This window comes from Rhinatrema bivittatum, chromosome 9 (assembly GCF_901001135.1).
Source record: "Rhinatrema bivittatum chromosome 9, aRhiBiv1.1, whole genome shotgun sequence".
In the NCBI taxonomy this organism is placed as follows: Eukaryota; Metazoa; Chordata; class Amphibia; order Gymnophiona; family Rhinatrematidae; genus Rhinatrema; species Rhinatrema bivittatum.
This window is the reverse complement of record NC_042623.1, coordinates 27,814,162-27,840,980: the sequence shown is the minus strand read 5'-3', so window position 1 is coordinate 27,840,980 and position 26,819 is coordinate 27,814,162. Positions and strand designations below refer to the sequence as shown.

The 26,819-nt window shown below is 40.9% G+C and overlaps 1 protein-coding gene across 1 annotated transcript in view; it reads right to left on the bottom strand.

Annotated features, from left to right (window-relative positions):
• SND1 (staphylococcal nuclease and tudor domain containing 1) overlaps positions 1–26,819 on the bottom strand; it is a 1,835,638-nt gene that overhangs the window by 1,080,097 nt on the left and 728,722 nt on the right. Inside the window, exon 14 of the mRNA XM_029615915.1 lies at positions 1,055–1,127. Within this exon, the coding sequence (XP_029471775.1) occupies positions 1,055–1,127 (73 nt within the window). The remainder of the gene's footprint in view (positions 1–1,054; positions 1,128–26,819) is intronic.

Below are 26,819 nucleotides of genomic sequence, written 5' to 3'. Positions count from 1 at the left end.
CATCATCATTACAAATTGATGCCTTAAACCAGCAAACTGGGATCTGCACCATGAATCCCGGTAAGGGATTTTATGTACTGCTCCAAACTGCAAACATCTATTAGTTAGCCCAATAAGTATGTATCACATTTTTTATTTGTTAACCTTTATTTCCATGCAAAACAAAGTTGAGATAAGAGCGAAGCAAAAATAAATAAATAAATAGCACAATGCTCCATCAGGCCCGCAATGCTGGTTTGGTGTACCTCAGACTTCAAAATCTTAGCTTGGAACTCATGCAGAATCATTTTAATGAGCCCCATGTAATGTAATCTTATTTTTCATTAATTGTGGATGTTTTGCATCTAGGCAGGTGGGAAAGCTCCAGAACCAAGCGCTCACCCTGCAGGTTCTGAGTCCAGGATCCAGCAATTTCTATGGGACAACACCCATATTCTGCAGTCCCAAACGTCCACATCAACCTTTGGATTTCTACTTGCTCCAACTTTTAAGACTGTTTTCTCTTTTTTTTTCCCTTTTTTAATTAAAGACAGACTGAAAAGTATACCCATTAGACAGAGTGACCACAATATTCAGGCCACATCTTAACAGTGATTTATTCATGCAGTGGGTGTTTGCACTCACGACTGGCTATTTTCTGAAAAGATTCTGCCATACACAAATCTAGATTTTACAAACCAATTAACAGCTATGTGCTGAATGTGTTGATGCATTTATCGCAAGAATGATATATTGGGGTGGAGGGAGGAGTTGTACTTACAAAACAACCTTTACTTGGATCATATTCTAAGACATTAGTGTTCTTTTTCTGAATTTATGAAGTGAAGCAGCATAGAACATTACCCTAGAGATTGTGTGTGTGTGTGTGTGTGTGGGTGGGTGGGTGGGGGGGGGGGTGTTATACTTGCAGACATCATACTTTAAGGTCAGGGGCAATCTCACTCCCATAAGATCTTAGATCCTGCTAATTGGAACAAAAATGTATTTCAAAAAAGTAAAATAAACACACTATTCACTACCACTTAATGCAGCAGTATAAAGATCTATTGCTTACCCCAGAAATATCAGCCACACGATGGATGGGCACCTCCTTTTTGCTGTGCAGACCCTTCCCATTCTTGATGGCTCTGTTGAAGAAAAAGCAGGGGGAACATTAACGTCCTGCCATATCCTATATGCATGAAGCACATCTAGTGTCACTCGATCTAGGGTGTTACAGCTTAAGCAACAAACCCTACTCTTTACCTCCGTTATAAAATGGAATGTAAAATGGCAACACAACACTTGGGACCATTGGCACCAACACATCAAGCTCACCAGTGCATTTTGAAGCAGCAATGTCTCAGTCTCACTGGAAAAGTGAAGTATATACTCAGCCTGAGTTCAAGCTAAGCTACAGAAGAGGTACTGGTTTGCAGGGTGGTTGAGCACCAGCTGAAGTCACAGTTCCACTTTCACAGGATAACAATTACAAAATGCCAGCAGATCTCCCTCCTCCTACCATCTTCTGCTCACCATGTTTAAGGCTCCACTTTCAAAGCACTTGGTGGATGGCTGGAGTCAAGATGTGTTGCCAAAGAAGAGGGAGACAGAAAAGCTGCAGGTCATTTTCTTTGCCCACCCCCCAGTTTAAAATACACCACCAATTTTCCCTTCTAAAATAGTGGAAGTTGCTGTGGTTTAGCACTGCTTGTCCTCAATCTGACCACGGGTTTGCTTTTGCAGCAGATATGAAGCATGGCTGGTTTAAGACATCAGCCCAGGGCATGGCTTCTTTCAAAATGTGTGAAGACATCATAAATATGACTTTGCAAACATCTCCAGATTATTCTGGATAAAGTACTCAAACCCCCCAAAAATACTAGGGATATCTGATAAGGTAAACAATGAAATGAGAGGAACAGAGGGCCAATTTCTCAGCAGCTAAAGCTGCAGATAAAAAAAGCGTAAGAGCAGCCCAAGAGTAGGAGAATTTCGGTATATAAAACTGTTAAATAAATACATACATACATACATACTCTAAATATATTTGCATGACCTCATCCTAGCCAATGGCATATTCTGGAAATTTTGCCATTTTTGAATGTTTAATTGCCACTAGTCATTTGGCCAGTGTAGTTAAAGCATGTGCAAAAGTTGATCACGGGAAACAGCATCTGGATTTATTTCCAGATTAAAATGGCACCGCTCCATATACAGAAGAATAGATCTGTCATAAGAGCATACACTTGAGAATCAAATATAATAATGCTTCTTTCACTGCTTAATTGCACTAAGCATTTTAAATGCATAATATGCAAGACTGGTGTTCCAGCTCTAATGGAAATCAGTTCCTTATAGGTAACAAGAAAAAAAAAAAAAAAAGAAATGCTATGAAAACACCAATAATGCTGAGGACTAATCATTTGCAAGTGGAAAAAAAATTACTAAGTGCTACCAAGTTGACATCAATACCCAGTTTCAATTCTGTTGAAAACAGCACTTTTACATAGAATACAACTCATCTATCGCCACAAGGATGTGATATCAAAGGCAAACTGTTTGCAGTTCAGAATGTTTAAACCTAATTATTTCTACAGACCATAGAAGGTAAAAAAAAGAAAAGAAAATTAAACTACAGCAGTGCACGTCCCCTCCAAAACACACACATACTCCAGGAGACTGTCAAAATGTAAAGGTCCAGTCAGGCTTGTCTCCTTTGCAGGAAAGAGCAGGTAAAAATAGCTGGTCTTTTTTTTTTTTCCTTCCCCTTCTCTTTCCCACCTGTTGTTTTCAGAGTTACTGTATACATCCCTTCCATTATACATGAAAAGAAAGCACAGACTTTGAACCATCCCTGCTGAGCCTGCTTAATGGTTGTCCCGGCAAGCAAGAGATAGGCACAAGCTGTGCTTCTTTTCCAAAGAATGCTCCTGGGTGACGGAATGTGCAAGGGCAAGAGTCAGCCAAGTTCTGAAGCTTAAAACACTGACAATTCAATAAGGGAAAACATGAAAAAGGTACAAGGAAAAACAATTACACATGCACACATTTTGTCTGACAGTACCAACACGGTCCCAGCCACAGAAGATTTCTCACGATCTACGCCTGTCTTTTCATGTCAAGATATGATAACCAACCTCCATCTCTGAGGAACTACAATAAACTCTGTGCTCCCCTCATTGAAACCTGGTCCTTTCCAAACTAAAAGCAGTGATGGAGGAGGAACGATTCCTACTGTCATCTAGGCCATATATTTTGTTGTGCATCCTCTGAAGCCCCCTCTCTGTTCCTGAAAACCCTGGAACTCTCTAGAGAACCACTCCAACATCCCCCCACCCCTCCTCCCCCCCGAAAGGAGTAACAACCCCTCTGGAAAAAAATACATTGCACGGCTTTGGCAGTACAGAGTTCTATTAATTACATTGGTCCTTCGGAGAAAGGTTTTTTCAGCAAGTTGTGATACCATTAACTGAACCAACCTAAAGACTTCTCCAGAGACAAAAGGATCTGGAAAGTTTGTGCCCAATCAGCTTGGCACACAGCAGTATTTTAAATAATGGGTTTGATTAGAGGTGCAATAATTAATAGTAAAAAAAAAAAACAAAACAAAAACCTAATAGGATATTTATGTTGGTCCAATAATAAATTATCACAGCCTGAAGAAAGTCCATAACTTTCCAACTGTTCTACAGATGTAAGAATTCATAAGATGACTAACCCCCATCATATAACACTACACATCTGGACAGATAAGTTGTTGTGGGTCTCTCCTTCTCAAGGAAAGAGAATTGGAGAAAATGAAGAGAGAATAAGGGAAAGGCAGGGGAAAGCAGCAGCAAATATTTAAGAGGGGAAATTTAATAACCTGTATTACCGTCTGCTCTAACTTACACAGCAATTCCTTGCAGTTACTGAGTTTTTACATTACAAACTCACCAGAACCACCATTTATATCACCAATGTTCAGGAACGGTTATCTTCTCAAAGCCACCACTGTTCAGAGCATTATAAAACAAATGTAGCTGGAATATCACATCTACAGCTTGCGGATGGACAACAGATTTTTCTGCTCTTCTACACATTATGTCAGACTGTGAAACACTCAGAGGTCTAGCACTTTGGCAAACATGAATCACAAAAGCAGAGTTGAAATTCAAAGACAAGCAAAATCTCTTATTCTTACATAAATATCAAAATATTCTTCAAATATTAAGCACCTGTGTTTCTGGAATGGGGTAGAAGACAAGAACTGTGCTGGAGATTTAGAGGGTGATAGCTTAGAGTTTGTGCATTTGTTATAAAAGACAAGCCAAAAGGTAGGTAATGACTTAGATTTTGTATGTGTTTGTCTTTATAGAAAGATACTTTCACATTAAAAATCAATCAGCCTTTTATATAAAACACAGGATTTCCCCAGCAATTATCCCATTGAAGATTATTACCTTTTAGGTACCAATGTTCCACAAGTGGAACATTTTTTCATATACTTTTAATAACTTGCAAATTTTTTATACCATATTTGGGTATAGTTAACTAAGATATGTAAAAAGGGGCATCAGGAAATAATTCCTTCAATGAGCAGGATCTAAAAGGTTAATAGTGAATATACCAATAAATGTAATGGACTCCTATATATACATTCTTATTCCCTTAGCAACCTAAAATTAACTAAGAACTCAACAAAATTAAGATGAAGGCAGCAATCCAGCAGCATGACGGGGGCCTTCCAGTCTTCTGCATCAAGTGTCACATGTATGATTTTTTTTATCAGCTGGTGAAAGGTTATATGTGTGCAACCAGTGCAAAGAGCTCTTTGCTGTCAGAGAACGAGTCCAATCTCTAGAAAATACAATGGTAGACCTAGAGGAGCTGAGGCAGGTTTATAGATGAGAACTTCAGGGAAATAGCCAAGTCCCAACTCCAGTTTGGAAGCCCTGGTGCTGCCTTGGAGGAGGAAGGCCTCCAGGTTGTAGAGCATCATTCTGCTGCAGAATGAAATGATCCTGTAACAAGGACCTGCTCTCCGGGTGATGCATTGTCCTCTCACACTGAGGATGTGCCTCCCAGTGCTACTGCCCAGGAGGGTAGGGTTAGGTTGGCTGTCATAGCTGGTGATTCGATTGTAAGGAATCTAGGTAGCTGGGTGGCTGGTGGACATGAGGATCGCCTGGTAACATGCCTGCCAGGTGCAAAGATGGCAGACCTCACATGTTACCTAGGTAGGATTTTACACAGTGCTAAGGTGGAGCTGGCTGTCATATTTCATGTGGCATCAAAGACATAGGAAAATATGGGAGAGAACTTCTGGAAGCCAAATTTAAGTTTTTAGGTAGAAAGCTGAAATCCAGAACATCCAGGGTAGCATTTTCTGAAATGCTCCTTGTTCCACGTGCAGGTCTCCAGAGGCAAGTAGATCTCTGGAGTCTCAATATGAGGATAAGACGATGGTGCAGGGAAGAGGGAATCAGTTTTGCAAGGAACTGGGGAATCTTTTGGGGAAGGCGGGAGTCTTTATCCAAAGGGATGGGCTCCACCTTAACCATGGTGGAACCAGACTGTAGGCGCTAACCTTTAAAAGGAGATAGATTAGCTTTTTAACTAGAACAAAGAAGAAAGTTGACAGGTGCTCATGCCATGCATGGTTCAGAGGGAGATATCTTTGAAAGATACTAATGAAGCAGGAGATTTAGGGCATCCCAACAGAGAGGTCCCAATAAAAGCAAAAGTAATCCATGAGCCTATAAATAAAAAAAATCAACTGAGCTTAAAGATTATAAATTACCCCTGTGAACTGAAAAGCAGGCAGTTAATACAAATAAAAAACATACTTTCAAATGTCTGTACGCCAATGCCAGAAGTCTAAGAAGTAAGATAGGAGTGTTAGAGTGAATAGCAGTGAATGATGAGATTGATTTAACTGGCATCTCAGAAATATAGTAGAAAGAAGACAACCAATAGGATACTGCTATACCAGGGTACAAATTGTATCGCAATGATAGGGAGGAGTAACTTCGTGAGGTGGTGGCGCTTTATGTCTGGGATGGCATAGAGTCCAACAGGATAAGTAATCTGCAAGAGAATAAATTCACAAAAGAATCTGTTTTGGTAGAAATCTCATGTGTGTCAGGGAAGAGTATAACGATAGGAGTGCGCTACCATCCACCTGTCCAAAATGATGAGACTGATTATGAAAAGCTAAAAGAAATTAGGGATGCAAACCTAATTGGTAGTGCCTTAATAATGAGAGATTTCAATTACCCCAAATTTGACTGGGTAAATGTAACATCAGGACATGCTATAGAGATAAAGTTCCTAGATGGAATAAATGGCAGTTTTATGGAGCAATTAGTTCAGGAACCAACAAGAGAGGGAGCTATTTTAGATTGAATTCTTAGTGGCGAGAGCAGGATTTAGTGAGAGAGCTAACGATGGTAGAGTCGCTTGGTAATAGTGATCATAACGATCAAATCAGAATTAATGAGTGGAAGGGGGACAATAAGTAAATACACGATTCTAGGACTAAACTTTCAAAAGGGAAACTTTGATAAAATGAGAAAAACAGAAAAAAATTGAAAGGTACAGCTGCAAAGGTTAAGAGTGTATAACAAGCGTGGACACTGTTAAAAGGTACCATCTTAGAAGCACAGTCCAGATATATTCCATACATTAAGAAAGGTGGAAGGAAGGCCAAACAATTGCCAGTAAATTAAGATGAAGTGAAAGAGTCAATTTTAGCCAAACGATCTTCCTTCAAAAATTGGAAGAATCCACTGAAGAAAATAGGAAAAAGCATAAGGATTGGCAAGTTAAATGTGAAACATTGATAAGACAAGCTAAGAGAGAATTTGAAAAGAATTTGGCAACAGAGGAAAAAAAAACTCATAATGAAAACTTTTTAAAATATATCTGAAGCAGGAAGCCTGCAAAGGAGTAGTTTGATTCGTTAGATGATAGAGGGGTTAAAGGAGCGCTTAGGGACGATAAGACCATTGTGGAAAGACTAAATTAATTCTTTTCTTCGGTGTTTACTGATGAGGATGTTGGTGAGATACCTGATCTGGAAACAGTTTTCAAGGGTGATAATTCAGATGAACTGAACCAAATTAAGGTGAACCTGGAAGATGTAAGTAGGCCAGACTGACAAACTGAATAGTAGCAAATCACCTGGACCAGATGGTATATACCCCATTGTTCTACATGTAATTTGTAACCTATCATTAATAAAATCCATCGGTGAGCCTGACTTCAGTGCCAAGAAAACTCACGGAAGCTATTATAGCGAACAAAATCACAGAACATATAGACAGACATGGTTTAATGGGACCCAGCCAGCATGGATTTACCCAAGGGAAGTCTTGCTTCACAAATTTACTACATTTTTTTGAAGGGGTGAATAAATATGTGGATAAAGGTGAACTGGTAGATGTGGTATATTTGGATTTTCAGAAGACATTTGACAAAGTCCCTCATGACTATGTTTCTAAGAAAACTAAAAAGTCATGTGATAGGAGGCAATGTCCTGTTGTGGACTGCAAACTGGTTAAAAGACAGGAAACAGAGTAGAAGTAAATGATCTGTTTTCACAGTGGAAAAAGGTAAACTGTAGAGTGACTCAGGGATCTTTACATGGACCAGTGCTTTTTAATATATTTATACTTGATCTGGAAAGGGGTATGACAAGTGAGGGGTGTTCAAATTTGCAGATGACACCAAATTATTCAGAGTTGTTATATATGGGTTATATTCCCTATGTGCAACACTTAGCACTTGTGTACCTTACATTTCATCTGCCATTTGGTCACCAATCTTCCAGTCTCGCAAGGTCCTCCTGCAATTTATCACAATTTCTTTTGATTTAGATACACAATGTTAGGTTCCATATTAGGAGTTACTACCTAGGAAAAAGACCTAGGCATTATAGTGACAATACATTGAAATCGTTGGCTCAGTGTGCTGCAGTGGTCAAAAAAAGAAAACAATGTTAGAAATTAGGAAAGGAATGGTGAATAAAATGCAGAATGCCTCATGTATCGCTCCATGGTGAGACCATACCTTGAGTACTATGTGCAATTTTAGTCACTGCATTTCAAAAATGATATAGTTGCACTGGTGAAGGTTCAGAGAAGGATGACCAAAATGATAAAGGGCATGGAATGGCTCCCCTATTAGCAAAGGCTAAAGAGGTTAAGACTGTTCAGCTTGAAAAAGAGATGGCTGAGGGAGGAAATGCTAGAGGTCCATAAAATCATGAGAGGACTAGAACGGGTAAATGTGAATCGGATATTTACTCTTTCAGATAATACAAGGACTAGCAGGCACTCCACGAATTAGCAAGCAGAATATTTAAAACAAATCAGAGAAAAATCTTTTTCACTCAATGCACAATTAAGCTCTGGAATTGATTGCCAGAAGACATGGTAAAGGCAGTTAGTATAGCTGGGTTTAAAAAGGTTTTGACAAGCTCCTGGAAGAGGGGTCTATAAATTGCTATTAATTAAGTTGACTTAGGGAATAGCCACTGCTTTATAACAGCATTAGTAGCTTGGGATCTATTTAATGTTTGAGTACTTGCCTAGTACTTGTATCCTGGATTAGCACCTGTTGTAAACAGAATGTTGGGCTTGATGGGCCCTCGGTTTGACCCAGTATGGCAACTTTTGTTCTTATGTTCTAATTTACCTCTTCATTAACCAAATCATACGTTGCTGGCTGTAGCAATCCTGGATTCACAATGACAACGAGCATCCTGAAGGTCAGTATTACTGACTCTGAGGTAAAGGGGGCTCCCAGTGAATGGGTCTCACTTCCCTCTTCAATGAGCAATTCTGAGGAAGTCTCTTACAAACTCCTGTGAATCCTAGAGACAAGTTCTCTCCCAGGGTATACAGATGGCATTCCTCTGCCTTTCCTCATCAAAAGATTCTACTGAAATTTGTGGTCAAGGAATCAGAGTATTGTGAGCACATAGAAATAAAGGTATTTTACATGCTGAAGTGCACAGAGGCTACCATGGGGTGTCTTCATATGTCGGGTCTTTCTATCTCAGGCAGCAGTTCCCTCTGGAGACTGAACCCCTCCCTAATCAGGGAATCATCTGCACTAGGCTGCAAGTTTAAAATATTCTCAGCTTCAGCCTGAAGCAGCTTTTTGACTTGAAGGATTCAACCCTGCCTGTTAAAAGTTTTGAAAGAAAATATCCAAAGGCGGCATTATTTATATTTACCTGCTGTTCATTTATGGTATCCACTTGGCTACGGAGGGCTCTGTAGTGCATGAAAAGGTCAGAAGCCATGCTAGATAATGAAAGCATCCAATGGGGCAATTCCCCCTCAATATATGAGGTTACTAAGCTGCAGGAACTACATGGGAAAAACTAAGGGACAAAGCCCCAGGGCCACTTATTTTACTTATGGATATTTACCTCTGCTCTTTAGAACTTTGACCCTGCCCCTGACAGCTGAGACTGAAAAAAGATGCCTACCTTCAAATCAAACTCCTTTATACCTCTGGTGACAGCATGAGCTGCCCTTGCACAGTCATTTTCCTTTCTCTGAACCCAGATCCTGATAAACCCCCAACAAACATGAGCCCTAAACCTGGCAACTGCATTGTGCACTCTTCTGCCATCACTCCAACAGGTCTGCTACACTCACATTTTTAAGACGTGGTTACATATTCATCTCTACCGCAGTGGAAAGAATGATCAGCTAAAAATACATTGCACAAGTATGTAAGAGCTTCAGATAGTCTAACAAAGTTATGAATAACTTAACAAGAGATACAAAGATACCTGAACCAACATTAATTGTTACAGGCATTTAGACAAGAAGGCAGGCAATAGACAAGACATTTAAAATTAGAGACTCAGAGTATACTAGTCAATACTGTGGTACTAAAATGGAGGATGCCTGTTTAATCAGTATGGACATGCTTCATAATTCATGGAGAAACATTCCACAGAGATGTCAATCTTCCCTGCACCCAACAACAGAAATATATATATTATGGATCAGTAAGTGGTAATTACAATCATAAACTTGAACAAAGCAACAATCAGATGGGTTGTTTATTATCAGGCAAGTATTTTTATACTGAAAGGGAAAGTTTCTTTCTGAAATTTCTTTCTGAAATTGGTGCTAACAAAACAACTCTTCAATGGTTTTCCTCCTATCTGTCACAAAGATCCTACCAAGTACTACTTAATGATTCCCTATCAAAGAAAATCAACTTAGACACCGGAGTTCCCCAAGGATCCGCCCTTTCAGCGACACTAACATTTATCTTCTGTCACTATGCCACTTCCTTACAAATCTGAATCTAGCCCATTTCATCTATGCTGATGATATTCAAATCTTAATTCCAATAAAAAAATCAATTGAAGAAACATAAATTAACTGCCAATTGCCTAAACAGCATCAAGGAATTACTAAACAACATAAAACTCATCCTCAACTTTGACAAAACTGAATTAATAGTATTTGACAGAAAGAACAACTCTCTGCATACACCAACTCTAAATCTCCAAAATTCAAGCTTATCTCCAACCAACCATGCCCGCAACCTTGGGAGTAATAATCGACAAAGAACATTCATTTAAAATCCATATATCAACAAAGATTAAAGACGGTTATCATAAACTACTTACACTCAGTCATCTAAAACCGTTTCTTTCAAATAATGACTTCAGATCAGTCTCGCAATCATTAATCTTCTCCAATATAGACTACTACAACGCTCTACTCCTCAACTTACCTCTAAACACCATTCAACCTCTCCAAATCCTGAAGAATGCAGCTGCAAGAATCCTTTCAGGTGCCAAAAAGCATGACCACATCACCCCCAACCCTCATATCACTTCATCGCCTGCCAATAAAATACAGGATCGAATTTAAAGTCCTTTCCATCCTACATAAAATTATATATGAAGAATAGAAAAATTGGCTAAGCCCCTACATTCAGCTCCATACCCCAAGTAGAAACCTGAGGTCAGCAAATAAAGGACTCCTAAAACACCACCAACGCACTCAAATCAACTCACCTCTACTCAAAATAGAGCGATATCCCTTGGTAGCCCAAAACTTTGGAACTCCCTCCTAACTAAACTCAGAATTCAAGAAAACCTAAAAACATTTAAAAAAGAATTAAAAACTTGGTTGTTCAACAAAGCATATGAAATCACCCAAAGAATCAACTAATCATCACCACCCTCTATTACAACCTCATGATTAAATGAATATCAGCACAACTATGCTTTTCTAAAATAAGAATGAACTCTTTTTGATCTTAAGCATGAACTTGTTTGCTACTAAGCCTAATAACGTTATGTTTTTACACCTCTTGTCAACCCCTTTATCCTTATAACCTTATTTTGTAAACCGTTATGATGGCGTTATTTTGACGTTTCCAAATGATGGTATATAAAACTTGTTAAATAAATAAAGTAGGTGTGCCCCTGAGGATGAGACCTTAGCAGCCGCAAAAACATTCATTAGCCTGATAAACATATCACCTCTGCCCAACTATCTGGCTGATTTTCTTTCAACTAAAAGATTTTTGTTATAACAAGTGAGGAAAGTATGCCTTCATAAATGCTTTCCAACAAATTTATAGAAAGGAGTGATGGGGTTCTCATATTATACACTGAGTACATGCTATGCATTCATATGGTTTTTCCACTTACTCCTCCATGTTCTACTCATTGCAACCATGGGGGTAAGGGAGAGCAATTTGGAAGATGGATGTGTATTTGTGCATTTATTTGGGGTAAGGTGGAACTGTTGTAAGGGTTCTTAGAGGGTTTGTGGAGACAGACTAGTTGGTGGTAGAGAAGAAGCAGAAAGATAATAGTAGCATAATAAGATTGAACTGATCAGACTTGAGGAAGTAGCCAAGACTGTAGGAATGCTAAGGGATGTCAAAGGTCAACATTCTGTCTTCTGGGCTCAATTTACAAGAAATCATATGACTTACGAGAATGAAACTATTAGCATGTATGAGTTAAGAGTATTAACGAGTTAGAAAAACATGAGGTTGTGCGACTCTGCTAGTTAGCCAGTTATACATAACTAGCTAATTAGCCTTGTATATTCAGCGGTGTAATTGGACTGATGAATATACCCGGCTATCTTAAAATTATTCAGTTATGTATAACAAGTTAAATTTAGGATAGCCCTTTGGCTCAAATAGAGCAGGCTGGTTAAATCAGTTGACTAACTCTGAACATCAAGTCAGCTGATTAATTTATCCAGCCAACTCAGCTCCTTCCTGATCCACCCATTTCACACCCCTGACTTGCCCAGCTAAAACCTTAGCCGGCTAAGTGCCTGCTGACCGTAGCTGGATATTCAGCAGTGCCAATTAGCCAGCTAAATGCCATTTTTAATATCAGGCTTGTTAAGCTTACAAAAAAACTAACCCATATGTGTGCAGGTTTGGGGGAAGTGACATATATATAACCTAATACACAACTTCAGATGAGCGAGTTTTGCATGTGTTTTATACTGTTATGGCAAACCCACATTGTTCCTATTATATTTATTTATTAAATGTATATGCCACTTAACATTGCTAAGTGGTTCACAGTAAATACATACATAACTTTTCAATGAATATATCATAAAAGAAAAAACAAAAGCAATAAAACTAATAAAATAAAATCAATAAAATAGTACAGAGTCAAACAGAATCCATTACTTGAGTACAAAAGCATAAATCATTAAAAGTACCACCTACTTAAAAGGCACAGTACTACAGCTGAGTATCATTGTTAAAATTCTGAGACTGGGGATACCATATCCTACTAAAAAAGCCACTAAACTACAAGTTGCAACTATTCCATCCTATTAATAAAAATTTTCTCTTTGCTGCTTGTCAGTGTTTATTCTTGCAGTGGGAAGTGCCCATAACACACTGTGGTGGTTATGAGAGGCAATTAGATGTTGCAGAAGGTTGGCAAACAATTCAATCCACAAAGCCCACTCTCACCTACTTTAGCAGCTTGTCCCTAAGTAAAACTAAAGAAATATCCAAATTTGCTCAATCATCACAAAACATTCTGGTATAAAGTCAAATTCTATAAAGCAAACAGAAAAGAGCACAGCCGTGCACAGACAAATGAATAATGATAAATCTCAAGCGTGCGCATGCAGGTGTGGGCATGTCTGTGGGTGGTGGGGGTTTGTGTGTGTGTGTGGGGCAAATTGTGAAGGACATATGCGAGGAGTTGTGTACTGGGTGTAAGGTGTACACATACTATATAACAGAGGAATAGTGTATGTTTGTGTGAGGTGTGTGCACTTTTTGAGAGGAGTGCTGGTTGTGTGGGTGTGTGAGAGGGAGAACGAGTGTGCGTTTTAGTGGTTGAATGGGGGAAGTGGAAGTAGAAGTGATGTCTGTGGGGTGAAGGAGGTGCGTGTTTGTGTGTGGCAGGAGGTATTGTGAGAGGAGTACTCCATCCTTAAAACAGCTGCATCATTTCACCTCCCCTGACCCCCCACCTGCCTTTATCTGCTTGTCGTGCTCTGGGCAAAGATACGAGAGAGGATGAGGCTTTTTGGAATGGAAGAGTTACCAACATTCCTCAGCCTCTAACTGCTTCCCACAGTAAAGCAATGGGAATATGGGGGGGGGGGGGGGGGTTAAGGTACTCATCTTTTCCTTCAGTAAGTCAAATCTGATGACTCTCCATGCTTTTCTTTGAAGGTTATTTACACTTTCACATAATAGAAGGACTAAGGGGCATTCCATGAAGTTAGCAAGTAGCACATTTAAGACTAATCGGAGAAAATTCTTTTTCACTCAATGCACAATAAAGCTCTGGAATTTGTTGCCAGAAGATGTGGTTAGTGCAGTTAGTGTAGCTGGGTTCAAAAAGGATTGGATAAGTTCTTGGAGGAGAAGTCCATTAACGGCTAATAATCAAGTTTACTTAGGGAATAGCCGCTGCTATTAATTGCATTAGTCGCGTGGGATCTTCTTGGTGTTTGGGTACTTGCCAGGTTCTTGTGGCCTGGTTTGGCCTCTGTTGGAAACATGATGCTGGGTTTGATGGACCCTTGGTCTGACCCAGCATGGCAATTTCTTATGTTCTTATGAGTTATTTTGCTCCCACACGGGAAGACATGGACCCTTTTTAACAATTTTTAACGTTCTATAAAATTCTATAAAAGCATAACAAAGATGCAGAAGAAATGTTCATACTTGTTCCATACTTCAAAGAGGAGCCTGCTGATAAAATATAACAGTGTGAAACAAAACTGTTGCATAAGCTGTGTAGCTACTTTGATTTGCTGCTGTTTCCTCAGTTTACCTGTTAAGTATTTTGATTTACTGGGAAACTCAGTGGACCCTTTCTTGAAGTGACATTGACCATCCCCTACTGTGTATAGTTCCTGAACAATCTCTGTTTCAAAATCCATAATCAATGAATAGTAATTGAATATTTTATGTTCACCATGCTTGAATGAGTTTAATGGATCAAGTATTCTTCTACTTATAAGATGGCCTCTGAAGACAGCATTGAAAGAACGCGCCCTCAAAGGAGGGGATGCATGTCGAAATACAGCTTGTCAGGCAGTAATATTTTCTTGGACTTTATATTGCTGCATCACTAAAAAAGATAAGTGGCTATTTTTAATTTTTTGTTTAGCTCTTTCATAGTTTTTTTTTTGCACAATAAAAAAAAATATCCCTCTGAAAATAAAATGATGCTTGGGTATATTTTAAGTGGTGGACATCTTATATGAAAGAACATGATTGCCCTGGAGGATAGGACTGCCATTATGAGTGCCCACAAATTTAAAATGTAAAGAAAAATTTCATATTTTTTAATCCATTTTTGCCACTTTTTTCTGTAATTTATCCATGATATTTTTCAATGTTATTTGTCTTCCATGTAAGACTGTTTCTCCCTCTTAATTTTTTTTCCTTTTCTGAAGGCTTGGTTTTGGGCAGCAGGTGGCAACATAACAATGCAGTGTTCCATAGTTATCAGCAGTTAGAGCTGATGGAGTTAATCCCAGTCTCAGAATAAGCTGCTGAAGTCACTCTGCTGCTGAGAATCCATTAGCTTTTCAGTTTCAGCTGATAGGATTGGGAGTCATAACTTGCGGAGAGACAACTGGTTACAGTTAAGAGGGAGAAACAGTGATCCTTTCAACTGGAGAATTTACAGCTTGGTGCTGACAAATGTAATGTGATCTGTTTCTCTCACATCAGCCTGATAACACAGCTAGATAGTGAAAGATTACCAAGCTCCTCAGAGCCAACTGTGAAAGTTCAATGCTATAGACAAGCTGATTGAAATATATCAGTTAGCATTACTGTGAAAATCCCTTTTCCTTTCCCATGTATGTTGTAATGAAGTTTAATCTTTTTGTTCACTTCAACTCCTTTTTAATAATAAACTATTTAGTTTGTTAGTTCTATGCTTTGAGATAGATTACTGATCCAGGTAAATTAGTGCTATAGGATCTGATATTTTTAGTAAATGATCTGTGAATGCCTTTCTGAAAACCCTATGGGGCGGATTTTAAAATGAGCGCGAATAGCCTACTTTTGTTTGCGCTCCAGGCGCAAACAAAAGTACGCTGGATTTTAGTAGATACGCGCGGAGCCGCGCGTATCCGCTAAAATCCTGGATCGGCGCGCGCAAGGCTATTGATTTCGTATAGCCGGCGCGCGCCGAGCCGCGCAGTCTACCCCCGTTCCCTCCAAGGCCGCTCCGAAATCGGAGCGGCCTCAGAGGGAACTTTCCTTTGCCCTCCCCTCACCTTCCCCTCCCTTCCCCTACCTAACCCACCCGCCCGGCCCTGTCTAAACCCCCCCCTTACCTTTGTCGGGGGATTTACGCCTCCCGGAGGGAGGCGTAAATCCCCGCGCGTCAGCGGGCCTCCTGCGCGCCGGGACGCGACCTGGGGGCGGGTCCGGAGGGCGTGGCCACGCCCCCGGGCCGCCCCGGGCCGTAGCCACGCCCCCGGAACGCTCCCAACACGCCCCGAAAACGCCGCGCGGTTCAAGCCCGCCCCCGACACGCCCCCCCGACACGCCCCCTCCGAAAACCCCGGGACTTACGCGAGTCCCGGTGCTCTGCGCGCGCCGGTAGGCCTATGTAAAATAGGCTTCCCGGCGCGCAGGGCCCTGCTCGCGTAAATCCGCCCGTTTTGGGCGGATTTACGCGAGCAGGGCTCTGAAAATCCGCCCCTATGAGTTCAGGTAGTTGTGAAGTCGCAGTGTCCCCAAAAGCCATAATATGAGGGGGCAGAGTATTACCCAAAAGCAAGCAGAAAACCCAGTTGGCAGGTGGGAGGTTTCTAGAACAGGATATGTACAGGTGAGGCCTGTGCAGTGCTTGCTAGGACTCAAGCGGCCATGGGTTTAACCTCTGGTGGGTAGTAAGGATAGTGCAAGGACATTATGTGACAACAACTCTTTCTCTGGATGTGAAATAAAATGTGTACTTCCATGGATACAGTGTAATCTAGCAATACTAAAAATGCCCACACTGAAACTGTTTTTGTTCATGCACAGACTCACCAAACATACTATTGTCTATGCCATTGTTGGGGAAGGAAGCTATCTATCAAGGTCCCAAATAAGGTGATACTCTTAGTAGGGGATAGATTTGATTTCTGACAGTTTATGATGAAACCTAGTGACTGTGTAAAGACTCTTGGTGCAGTGGAAAGACCACATAAATCTACATGGTATTGACAGTGGGCACCATTCAAGACAAATCAGAGAAATCTGCAGTACAGAAGATGTATTAGGATATATATGTACACATCCTTTACATCTAAGTGAACATAAACAATCCTTTGCATTTACTACAGAGAGAATGGTGTGAAGCCAACTCATCTTGAATTTTTCTCAAAGCAGGACCTTGGTTCAAGGTCCTTGGCTCCAATATGGGTCTCTTAATTCTTTGGAATTAAGTATCTGGAGTACAAGCCCTTGCTATTACTTTCCTGAGGAACCATTTCTACCACCCTGTCCTGTAGGAATGAATCCACTTCTTTCTGTAACTGGGAGCTGTTGGAGGCCGTGATCACATCAGCAGGAATTGGATGAAATGGCAGAATGCCCTGAAAGTGAAGTCAGTATCTGTTGCTCACAATCCATTAGGATTCAATTGCCTTATGTTATGAGCTTCCAAGCCTTCTAGAAAAATTGCATTCTGCCCCCGCTAAAGACAGACATAACCTCCTCTTCTCACTTATGCCTATCTTCCTCAAAAACCTGGCTTTGCTTTTGACTGGACCAAAGGCTTGGCTTCGGTCCTCTTTCTTTGGTGAGATTACTGTGCTTGCTGCCGCGCTGGAGAAGTGGACCCTTGGGGAAGTTGGTGTAATCAGGTCCCCACCATTGGCAGGTGGAGCTGGCCAGAGCAAAGGCCCAACTGGAGCTTCACCAATACCAGCCCTCATTCCCCTTAGGTTGAGCCCTCGAGTGCCGGGGCCGGCTGGACTTAGGCGTGGGCCTCTGGTAGGTGGAGATTCGTCAAGATGAGAATGCGACGAGCCAGCACAGGAAAAGCAAGCGGAGTCAAATTGGGCTGAGGTCTTGGCAGGCAGAGTCGAGATTTCAGCTAAGGTCAGGGCAGGTGGAGTTTAGTCAGGAGTGAGAGCAGGCCGTGGTCAGTGGCAGGTGGAGTACTAGCAGCGTCAAGTTCCAAGCCAAAGGTCAGAAGCCAAAAGGGAGATCCGAGAAGAAGACAGGAACTGGTCCGAGTACAAGAATCTAGGAGTCCAATCCACAAATAATGAGCAGAGAGGGGAGACAAAGACAAGAAAAACTGACCAAGGAAGGACTAATCAGGAAGCCAAAAACCAACACAGGAACATCAGGAACAAGGACCAGGAACAGGAACGCAGGCAATGTACTTCTCTAGATGAGACTACCTATTGCTAAGGTACTAGATAGTCTGCTGGGGCTTCCTTATATCTGATCCAGGCCATGATGTCAGTAGCGGGCGCCTGCAGGACTTTCATGCCACTGGCCCTTTAAGAGTCTGATGTTCTGCGCATGTACCAAGCACTGGAAGGTCAGGCCTGGTGCTGAAGGCACAGCGGAGCACAGCAGGTGTATGCAGCGAGAAGAGGAGAGCCCGGGCCGGTCCGCGAAGGGTAGGTGAGTGCAGCAGTCCATTAACATGCTGTTGGCCTTCTGCCTCTAGTAAGGATAGTATATTCTTAACAACTACCTCTTGTAAGGGAAGGATGCTTTCCATGCGGAAGCTGGTTATTCTGCCATGGCTGAGGAAAGTGTTTAAGGTTGGAAGAATGGTCATTTATTTATGAGGTCAGCTATTTCCTTTATTTTATTCCCAAACAGCTTCTCTCCAGTTCACAAAATGTTTGCTAATCTATCATGCACATCCTCCCTGAGACCATTCACCCTTAGCCATACAAATCTCCTTGCTCCAATAGCCATAGCTCAGGTTGTAGATGAAATATCAAAAGTCTCTAAGATGAGCAGATTAGCTGGTTTTTTTGTACTCTGTCTCAGTTATATGCACCAGAAGAGTAAAGTTGCAAAATTTGCAGACGATCCCAGACTATGAATAGTAGTTAAAACACAAGTTGATTGTGTAAAACTACAGGAACATCTAGAAAAATTGGGCATCCAAATAGCAAATGGAATTTAATATAGCTAAGCACAAAGTGAAGCTCATTGGCAGAAAAAAATCCAAACTACCAGTACATGCTGCTAGGGTCTATTCTGAAAAGCTATCAACAGAGGAATTATTGTGGATCATACACTGAAACCATGAATGTAGTGTACAGCACCGGCCAAAAAAAGTCAAATGTATGATAGGAATAATTTGCAAGGGTAACAATGACAAATCCATGCCTCCATACAAAGCTCTGATACAACCATACCTGGAGTTATGCGAACAGTTCTGGGCATCTCATCTCAAAAAAGAAGTGATGAAGCTCAAGAAGGCAAAGAGTGACCAGAATGTAGACAGGGATTGGGGCATCACTCATATGAAGAAAGGCTAAAACACTTAGGACTTTTTAGTTCAGTAAAAGAAGATTGAAGGAGGATATGAGAGGCCTACAAGATCAAGAAAAGAACAAACCACAAGCAAGCAGTTTATACTGTCTAAAAATATTAGGACCAGGGGACATCCAATTAAACTGTATTCTACCAGTTTCAAGAACACCAAAAGAAAGTATTTAGTTAGCAAGTGAATAAACTATGAAATCAACTGCTGCCAGATGTCATCACAACAAGCAGCATAGTAATTTTCAAGAGGGGTCTGATATATTCCTGGACGGGATATTAGAGACTCGGTGGAAGCCAAGTGGCTTCAAACTTTTATAGATCTACAAGAGGTCTGGTTTTCATCTGGTGACTCTGGGACCATTATCAGAAACAGACTGCGGTCTAGATGGTCTGATCCAGTTTGGCCACTCATATATTCTTATTGGGAAATTGAAGATTCAGAAAAGGAAAAGCCCCTGATGTTCCTCAGCTGGAGAGAAAGGTGGCAGGTCTACAGATGAGGATTGCTTTCCTTTGTAGGATTTCTGGCAGTTCTAAGCTCTTTACCTGTCTTTCTTCTAACAGAGATCTGTAAGAAAAAAATCATGAAGGAGAAAGGATGTCCTTGTTCGTAACAAGTAAGGAGCTCTTGAAAACAAGACAAGTCCTGCAAGCATTCTAGAATTGGCTTCACTGACTCCTCTATAAGACAAGGTGGTGGCAGATCACAGAAAAATTCCTTCATATAACTCCAAATTCTTTCAAGTCTTAATCAGAGATTGAACCTAGGGAACATCTTGAAGACAGCCCCAGGAGAAGAATCTGCTTTTGGCCCCAGAATAGTTGCTTGTTTGGTCATGTTGGAAGAGAGTTTTGGCACCAGATGGATCTCCTTTGCCTCCTTTGGCACCAAGGCCATCAGTACCAAGAAGTTCTGTACTTTCTGTGCTAAGTGTTGCCCAGTAGGGGTGAATTGTCTGATACTGAAGTCCTCACTGGCACTTGATAGCTCTATGCCAGATATTTCTTTGGCACCAGAGGTGTGGTCTGTGCATTTTGGTGCATAAAAATGTCTGATCAGCATCATCTGCTTGGAGATTTTATAGACTTTTTATAGACTTATCTCTGTGCCAACATGCGCAGCACTGTAAGGTCCAGCATTGACTTTTGGTATGCTCCCCTCTCATGATGCCTCTTCTTGAATCAAGTCTCCTCCTCAGTCTCTTTAGATGAGACCTTATTCCTAGAGGTGGTATGGCTCCTTCTGTTGCCCATGATTGGATGAGATTTTGAGTGGTCTTTCCTTACCTTCTCTCTTTTCTGCTCTATTGATGCAGCTCCTGAAGAGGATGACTGCAGTGCCGCCTGAGTGACATTCATCCACAAAGGAGGCAAATAGGGACATCATGGTCCAGACCAAGGGAACCTATAGCAGACAGTATGCCTAATGGTGATAGACATCTTCCAGCCACATTGACATGTCTTAAAGCTTGAGATATGTTAGCCATAGTGAGCAGTGAATTGGCTATGTTGAACTCTATTTTCACGGGGGGGGAGGGTATGAAATCAAATGAAGGAAAGGAGGAGATAAGAAAATGTAAGTGCTAGAGGCAAAACTATAGCAGCAAAAGATCAAAAAATACTGCAACACCAAAGAGTCGCCACAGGCAGCAGAATAGGATGAGCACTGAGGCCATGGCCCTGACCAGCTTGTTGCCCTATAAGCATCAAAAACAAGGGAACTGGGGAAACAGGGGGGCCAGAGATTATTTTATTTGGTCCTCCCCGAACCAAAAAAGCCTTCTGCTGCTCTGGCATCCTCATTCATGCAATAACTCAGACAAGCAGGACTAGAGAAAAATCTAAGCTTTTCTGAGCTCTGAAAGAGCTGGGTCCATGTAGGCATAGTTGGATATCTCCACCCACTAAATATGACCAATTTCATCCTGCCTGTCAATGGAGAACCTGGGTTCCATTCCACAAATCAGGAAGGGCTGGAGATGTTGCAGAGGCTTGCATTCACAATCCCTGGTAGGGTGTAGGAGAGAGAGACTCAGTAATTGCTCAACTGCTAAACCTAATGGCTGAAATTTCCAGAGGGAGCTGCAATCTGTGGCCCCTGTCCAAGGACTATTGCTTTGATTACTGGGCTAGAGGTGTAGGGAGGATTATAAATTAAGGGAAAATTCTGTTATCTGCAAATGAATCATAAGAGAGGCAGAATAAGAGAGGCAGAATATCCAATTAGCTGCAAACCTAACAGAGCAGGAGAAAACTACCGAGCCCCACCCCCAAAAGTATAAAGAAGATCTCACAAGCACTGGGAAACAGACCTTGGACCAACCAAATACTCTGCTCTAACAAACTATATATATATATATATATATATATAAAGAGAAAGAAAGAGATATAAATAAAATTGTAAAATAAGGTAGATAGATATTGCATTTGAGATAAAATCTTACTATATTCTCTATATTTAGTTCCACCATAACCTTCTAGTTCAAGGTAAAGTTAACATAAAGCCTCAGAGATAAGGTTCGGGTACTTGGAGTCCTTTCCTCATCCTCAGACACCATTAGTTTAGCACAATGCAGTGAGCTATGCACCCTGCGGGGAGACATTTTCATTAACCTCTGTGCCATGTGAGGCACTATCCTGCTGAACTCCCAGCAGAAACTGGAGGGGGAACCTACTCATTTGCTAAGACGAAATTTTCAGTTCTGGCTTTTCTAGTTTCTTCTTGCTTAAGGTCTTGAAGGAACAGACAGAACGGCATTTTTGTTTTGTTTTGTTTTTATTTTGAAAGTGCAGTTTCAGTATCTAGGCAGAGGGACAAGCAAGAAAGACAAAGGTTTTATCAGGAAGCCCCTGATTCAGGAAACCAATTATCTGAGGAAGGCATTAGGTGGTTCCTGGTTTGTGGTTATCAAGGCAGTTTCAGTGTTCTGGCAGTACTGGGAAGGCCAGCTGGCTCATGCCCTGGGAGAAACGGGAACAGTGAACCTCTGAATAATCAGATACCTTGCTCCGAGTATCTCAGCAGGCGAGGGAGTAACAAACAAACTGTTTTGCTAAATTGTCATTTGTGCTGTTTTATGGGAACAATTTTCTAACTGACCACATCAGGACAAAGTCCACAGGTACTTTTAACCCATGGTCTTTGGCACCGATTTTCAAAGCAAAATTGTGTGCATCCTTTGCTTGGAACTAACCACAAGCACAAAGAACTGGTATGCATTTTCCTCTCCCTTTTTTTTTTTTTTTTTAAACAGGTAATTTTTTCATGGAAAATAATGTGCATAGATTTTAAGATGCAGTCTACATGTGTTAATTTCCTCCCTCGACCTAAAACTCCTCAATGCAAACTTTCAGCTACAATGAGGGCAATTTTCAGAAACCAAATTTTCATGTGTAAATCGCTATTTATCCTGCATAAATGGCTCTGAATACTGCCCTCTAAGCATCTAATGAAGGTCCTAGGTCAAAATGACTTTCCTCCTTGAGAATAAAGAGGGGGCTCAGTTTTGATTGCGTATAGGTTACTTGTATGAATGTTGAATGGTTTTGAATTTTAAGAGATTTGGTTTTTCTGGTATAAGAACATAAAAACTAAGAAGTTGCCATACTGGGTCAGTCCAAGGGTCCATCAAGTCCAGCATCCTGTTTCCAACAGTGGCCAATCCAGGCCTTAAGAACCTGGCAAGTACCCAAACACTAAGTAGATCCCATGCTACTGATGCCAGTAATAGCAGTGACTATTACCTAAGTCAACTAGACTAATAGCAGAACTTATCCAAGAACTTATCCAAACCTTTTTTAAACCCAGCTACACTAACTGCCCTAACCACATCCTCTGGTAACAAATTCCAGAGCTTAATTGTGCATTGAGTGAAAAATGTTTCTCCGATTAGTTTTAAATGTGCTACTTGCTAACTTCATGGAGCGCCCCCTAGTCCTTCTATTATCCGAAAGAGTAAATAACCGATTCACATTTACCCATTCTAGACCTCTCATGATTTTATAGACCTCTATCGTATCCCCCTCAGCCATCTCTTCTCCAAGCTGAACAGCCCTAACTGTTTATCCTTTTCTCATGGGGAGCCATTCCATCCCCTTTATCATTTTGGTAGGGAGGTTGACTGGAATGAGATAGGCAGAGGGGGGAAATGGAACGAAAATGACAACTATTTGTTCATTGTAGCTAAGCATCAGTTCGTTACTTTATGCTATGCACTGTTTTAATATATTCGTACCTTAGAATACGCTACATTCTCCTTGTTAAGTGCACATTTCTTTAGGAAGTTGTTCCTTATGGCTACTTCTTTCTTCATACAAGCCTATGCTCCAGTCCTGCCCCTTCCATCTGCTGCCACCACTTTACACTAGCCTACTGGCCACACCCTAACCACCCATCCTCCTGCACCCTTTGCACACACAGTATAAGCTTTTTGAAGCAAGACATTCCATGATCTAATGTCATCCATTTGACAATTACAAACAGGGTATGAACCGCAAATATCATCTGAGGGTTCTTCCCTCAAGAAAAAATGAACAGATGGTGATTGAAGATCAGGGTAAGAGGGGTTGCCGCAAGTGAGGAGGCTATTCTCCATCTGCACCAACTGAGCTGCTTTCCCCCCATTGAGATGCCATTGGCTGATGTAATTGGGTGGCAGTGGGGAGTGCTACTTAAGACCTGGCCCTGCGGGACTCCAACTGGAGGTTGCCGCGAGTGAGGAGGCTGTTTTCCATCTGCTCTGGCTGAGCTGCTTTACCTCCGCTGACACGCCGTTGTGATCCTGGTATTATTCATTATTCCATGTAACTTCAAAAATACTATGCTCTGTTGGTACCAAATAATACAACTAAAAGCTAAATACTAAATAGCACCATCCAATACAGGAAAAAAGTTTGCTTCCACTTTATTTTTTTTTATATAAAGTAAGGGTCAACTTTGTTTGAAATTAAGAAGTGTTAGTGGAAGGTGCATTGATAAGTTTCCGATTATTTCTCTTTAGCAGGAATACATCCTCTATAGCTGGATATATCAAAGCATGAAGAAAATAAAGTGATTTGTTCAATGGAATTAGTGGAAGAGTGCAATTTGAACTCATGTCTCAAGAGCTCTGACTTGCAGTTCAAGGCTCAGGCTACTAAACTGTAGGAAAAACCAGGATCCCAACAATTCTCACTCCAGTCCCAAATCTTACAAAAAAGCACAAACCCAGTTCATCTAGGGAGAGACAAAGATAAATTACTGGGAGCCAACTCATTTTTCCAATTCTTATCCACCACAATTACATTTAGGCACAGGTCTGCTGCGTGCCAGCAGATATACCACAAGCACATGACTCTCACTAGCTCTAACTAAGCCGAGAAGTTAAAATAAGCAGGGGCCTTGACAATTTGTGCGCATTGAACACACAGATGAGCATTTGAGCTCTGGAAGAACACCTGCCTGCCATGGCAGCTGCAGCTACTATTACTGCAAAGAGGAGCTTGCTTGTATTTCTCCCCCTGAGTGGAACGGAAGCAAGACTCCAACAAGTGCCTGTCTAATCTTAAGACACATTTTCTTCCTTTTGGCTGGGGTGGGAGAAAGGGAGACGTGGGGGTGTTGAAATAAGGAGGGTGCCAGAGGGATTTTTTTTTTTTTTTTTTAATAAAGCTGAACAGCACTGAAAGCAGTACAACTAACTGTGGCTACCAGTTTACTGCAAACGATTCCTTGCATAAGGAAGACAGCTGGAATAACTACCACCAGAACATATATGTGTTTGTGTTACCATCAAGGGAAAGAACCTCCCCTTAAACCATATGGGTTTTTCAATAGGAAATGATGCATGTATCTGAACTGAGCAAGCATCTTGATAGGGAAAGAGGAAGACAGGAGTAGGGCCGAATAGAGGAATGAACATCCACTCTTGTTCCTACCTTAGCCCTCTTCGGTCCTAAGGTTATCCTGTCTCAGCACAGAAGCTACAACTTTTCTTTGCTTTTAAATGCAAAGAACCCTCCCCCCTAGGGTTCTTTGCATTTTCTGCTTCTCCCCATCTCTAGCAACCTAGATCCTCTCCTCTTGCCTTCCCCTCCTCCCCTGCCCCCAAATCCTCCCTTCTGGCAAATCTCCAATAAGAGAAAATATTTTTTTTTTACTCAACATAAAATTAAGCTCTGGAATTTGTTGCCATACTCTGGGCAACCTCTGGCAACGAATTCCAGAGCTTAATTTTACATTGAGTAAAAAGCTATTAGTGTAGATGCATTTAAAAAAGGTTTGGACAAGTTCCTGGAGGAAAAGGACATTAACCATTATTAAAGTAGACTTGTAGAAATCCACTGCTTATTCTTGGGATAAGCAGCTTGGAATCTATCTAGCCCTTGGGATCCTGCCAGGTTCTTGTGACCTGGCTTGGCCACTGTTGGAGACAGGATATTGTGTTTGATGGACCTTTGGTCTGACCCAGTATGGCAAGTCTTATGCCCTTATATTCCCCCATGCCTCACCCACCCATCATCCTTGTGACCCAATTCTCTAATCTGGATGCTATTGATGATGCACAGAGCAAGAGGCAGGATTCCAAATTTCCTGCCTTTAGGCCATTTATTTGTGTACCATCTTTCTATAGACAATCACGGCAGTATGCTGTATCCACAATATCAGATTAACAACTTTTCGGAAGGGCTACATTAATGGTGCTGTATTTGGTACTCATTGATATGAGATTAGTGAATTGTTTAGATAACCAGTGTTAATGGTACTTCATTTTCTTATCAATATAAGGGTGATGAGCCTTTTATATATACTAACAGATTTCCATTTATGCAAGCGGTGAATCATTTAAACATATTAAATGATGTATTAACGGCTATCTAGACACTAATGGTGCTCTTCTTGATTTAAGAGCGGTTTATTCTCATGCATTAGAGAAAATACAGAGACATACAAAGGCAGAATAGGAACAAATGGCTGAAACAGCCCAAGTCAAACCCATAAGTAGTATCACCATTGTCAAGACTAATAGCATTATCTACCAAAACACTTTGCTAGTTCTCTTAATTTTATTTTTATCAGCAGAAGACCATTCAGAAAATCCATGTATACAGGCAAGCACTCTCCTCCTAATCCCTAAAATAAAGCAGCAAATGTGAAGGCAAAGGAACTAGGGGCTATTTAGAGTTAGGCTAGTTGGTACCCTGAGAAAAGGATGGGATGTTAAGGCAAGGAATCAGTTCTCCAGATTTGCCTTGATTGCAACATATGCATTCTTCATTGGAAGAAAACCAATCAAACCCTTATTAAAGTACATTTAAAGAATGGGACCAAAAATGTATCGTGTGATCTACACCAGGAAAACAGAATCTTACAGATTTATTTATTTGTACAGTTTTATATACTGTCATTCGGTTTAGCCATCATAACAGTTTACAAGATTCAAACAGAATTCAAATAAATTATACATAGTTGATTATGTCAAAAATAACAATGGGAGGGATGAGGGAAGGGGGAGAGGTCAGGGGGAAAAAACAGATGAAAAACAAAAAAAAAAGATTAAAGGAAAATAGCAGTGTGAGAATACATCCCACAGCAGTGCCAAAAACAGTTAATGAGCATCTAATGCAGTACCCTATGCACCTCCCAACCAGATCCAAAACCCAACAACTGCCTGGGCAAGCAAACAATGAAGTAATTAATATGTGCAATTAAACAGAAATTAGAACAGGAAGGTTCTCATCAGATCCAAAATGACAAAAGGACCCCAGTTAAAAAGAAAGAACATAGGGAGAACTGCAAACAGCTGAGCAAGAAGTTTACTGAGTTGTGCAGAACAAGCTGGAAAAGGGTA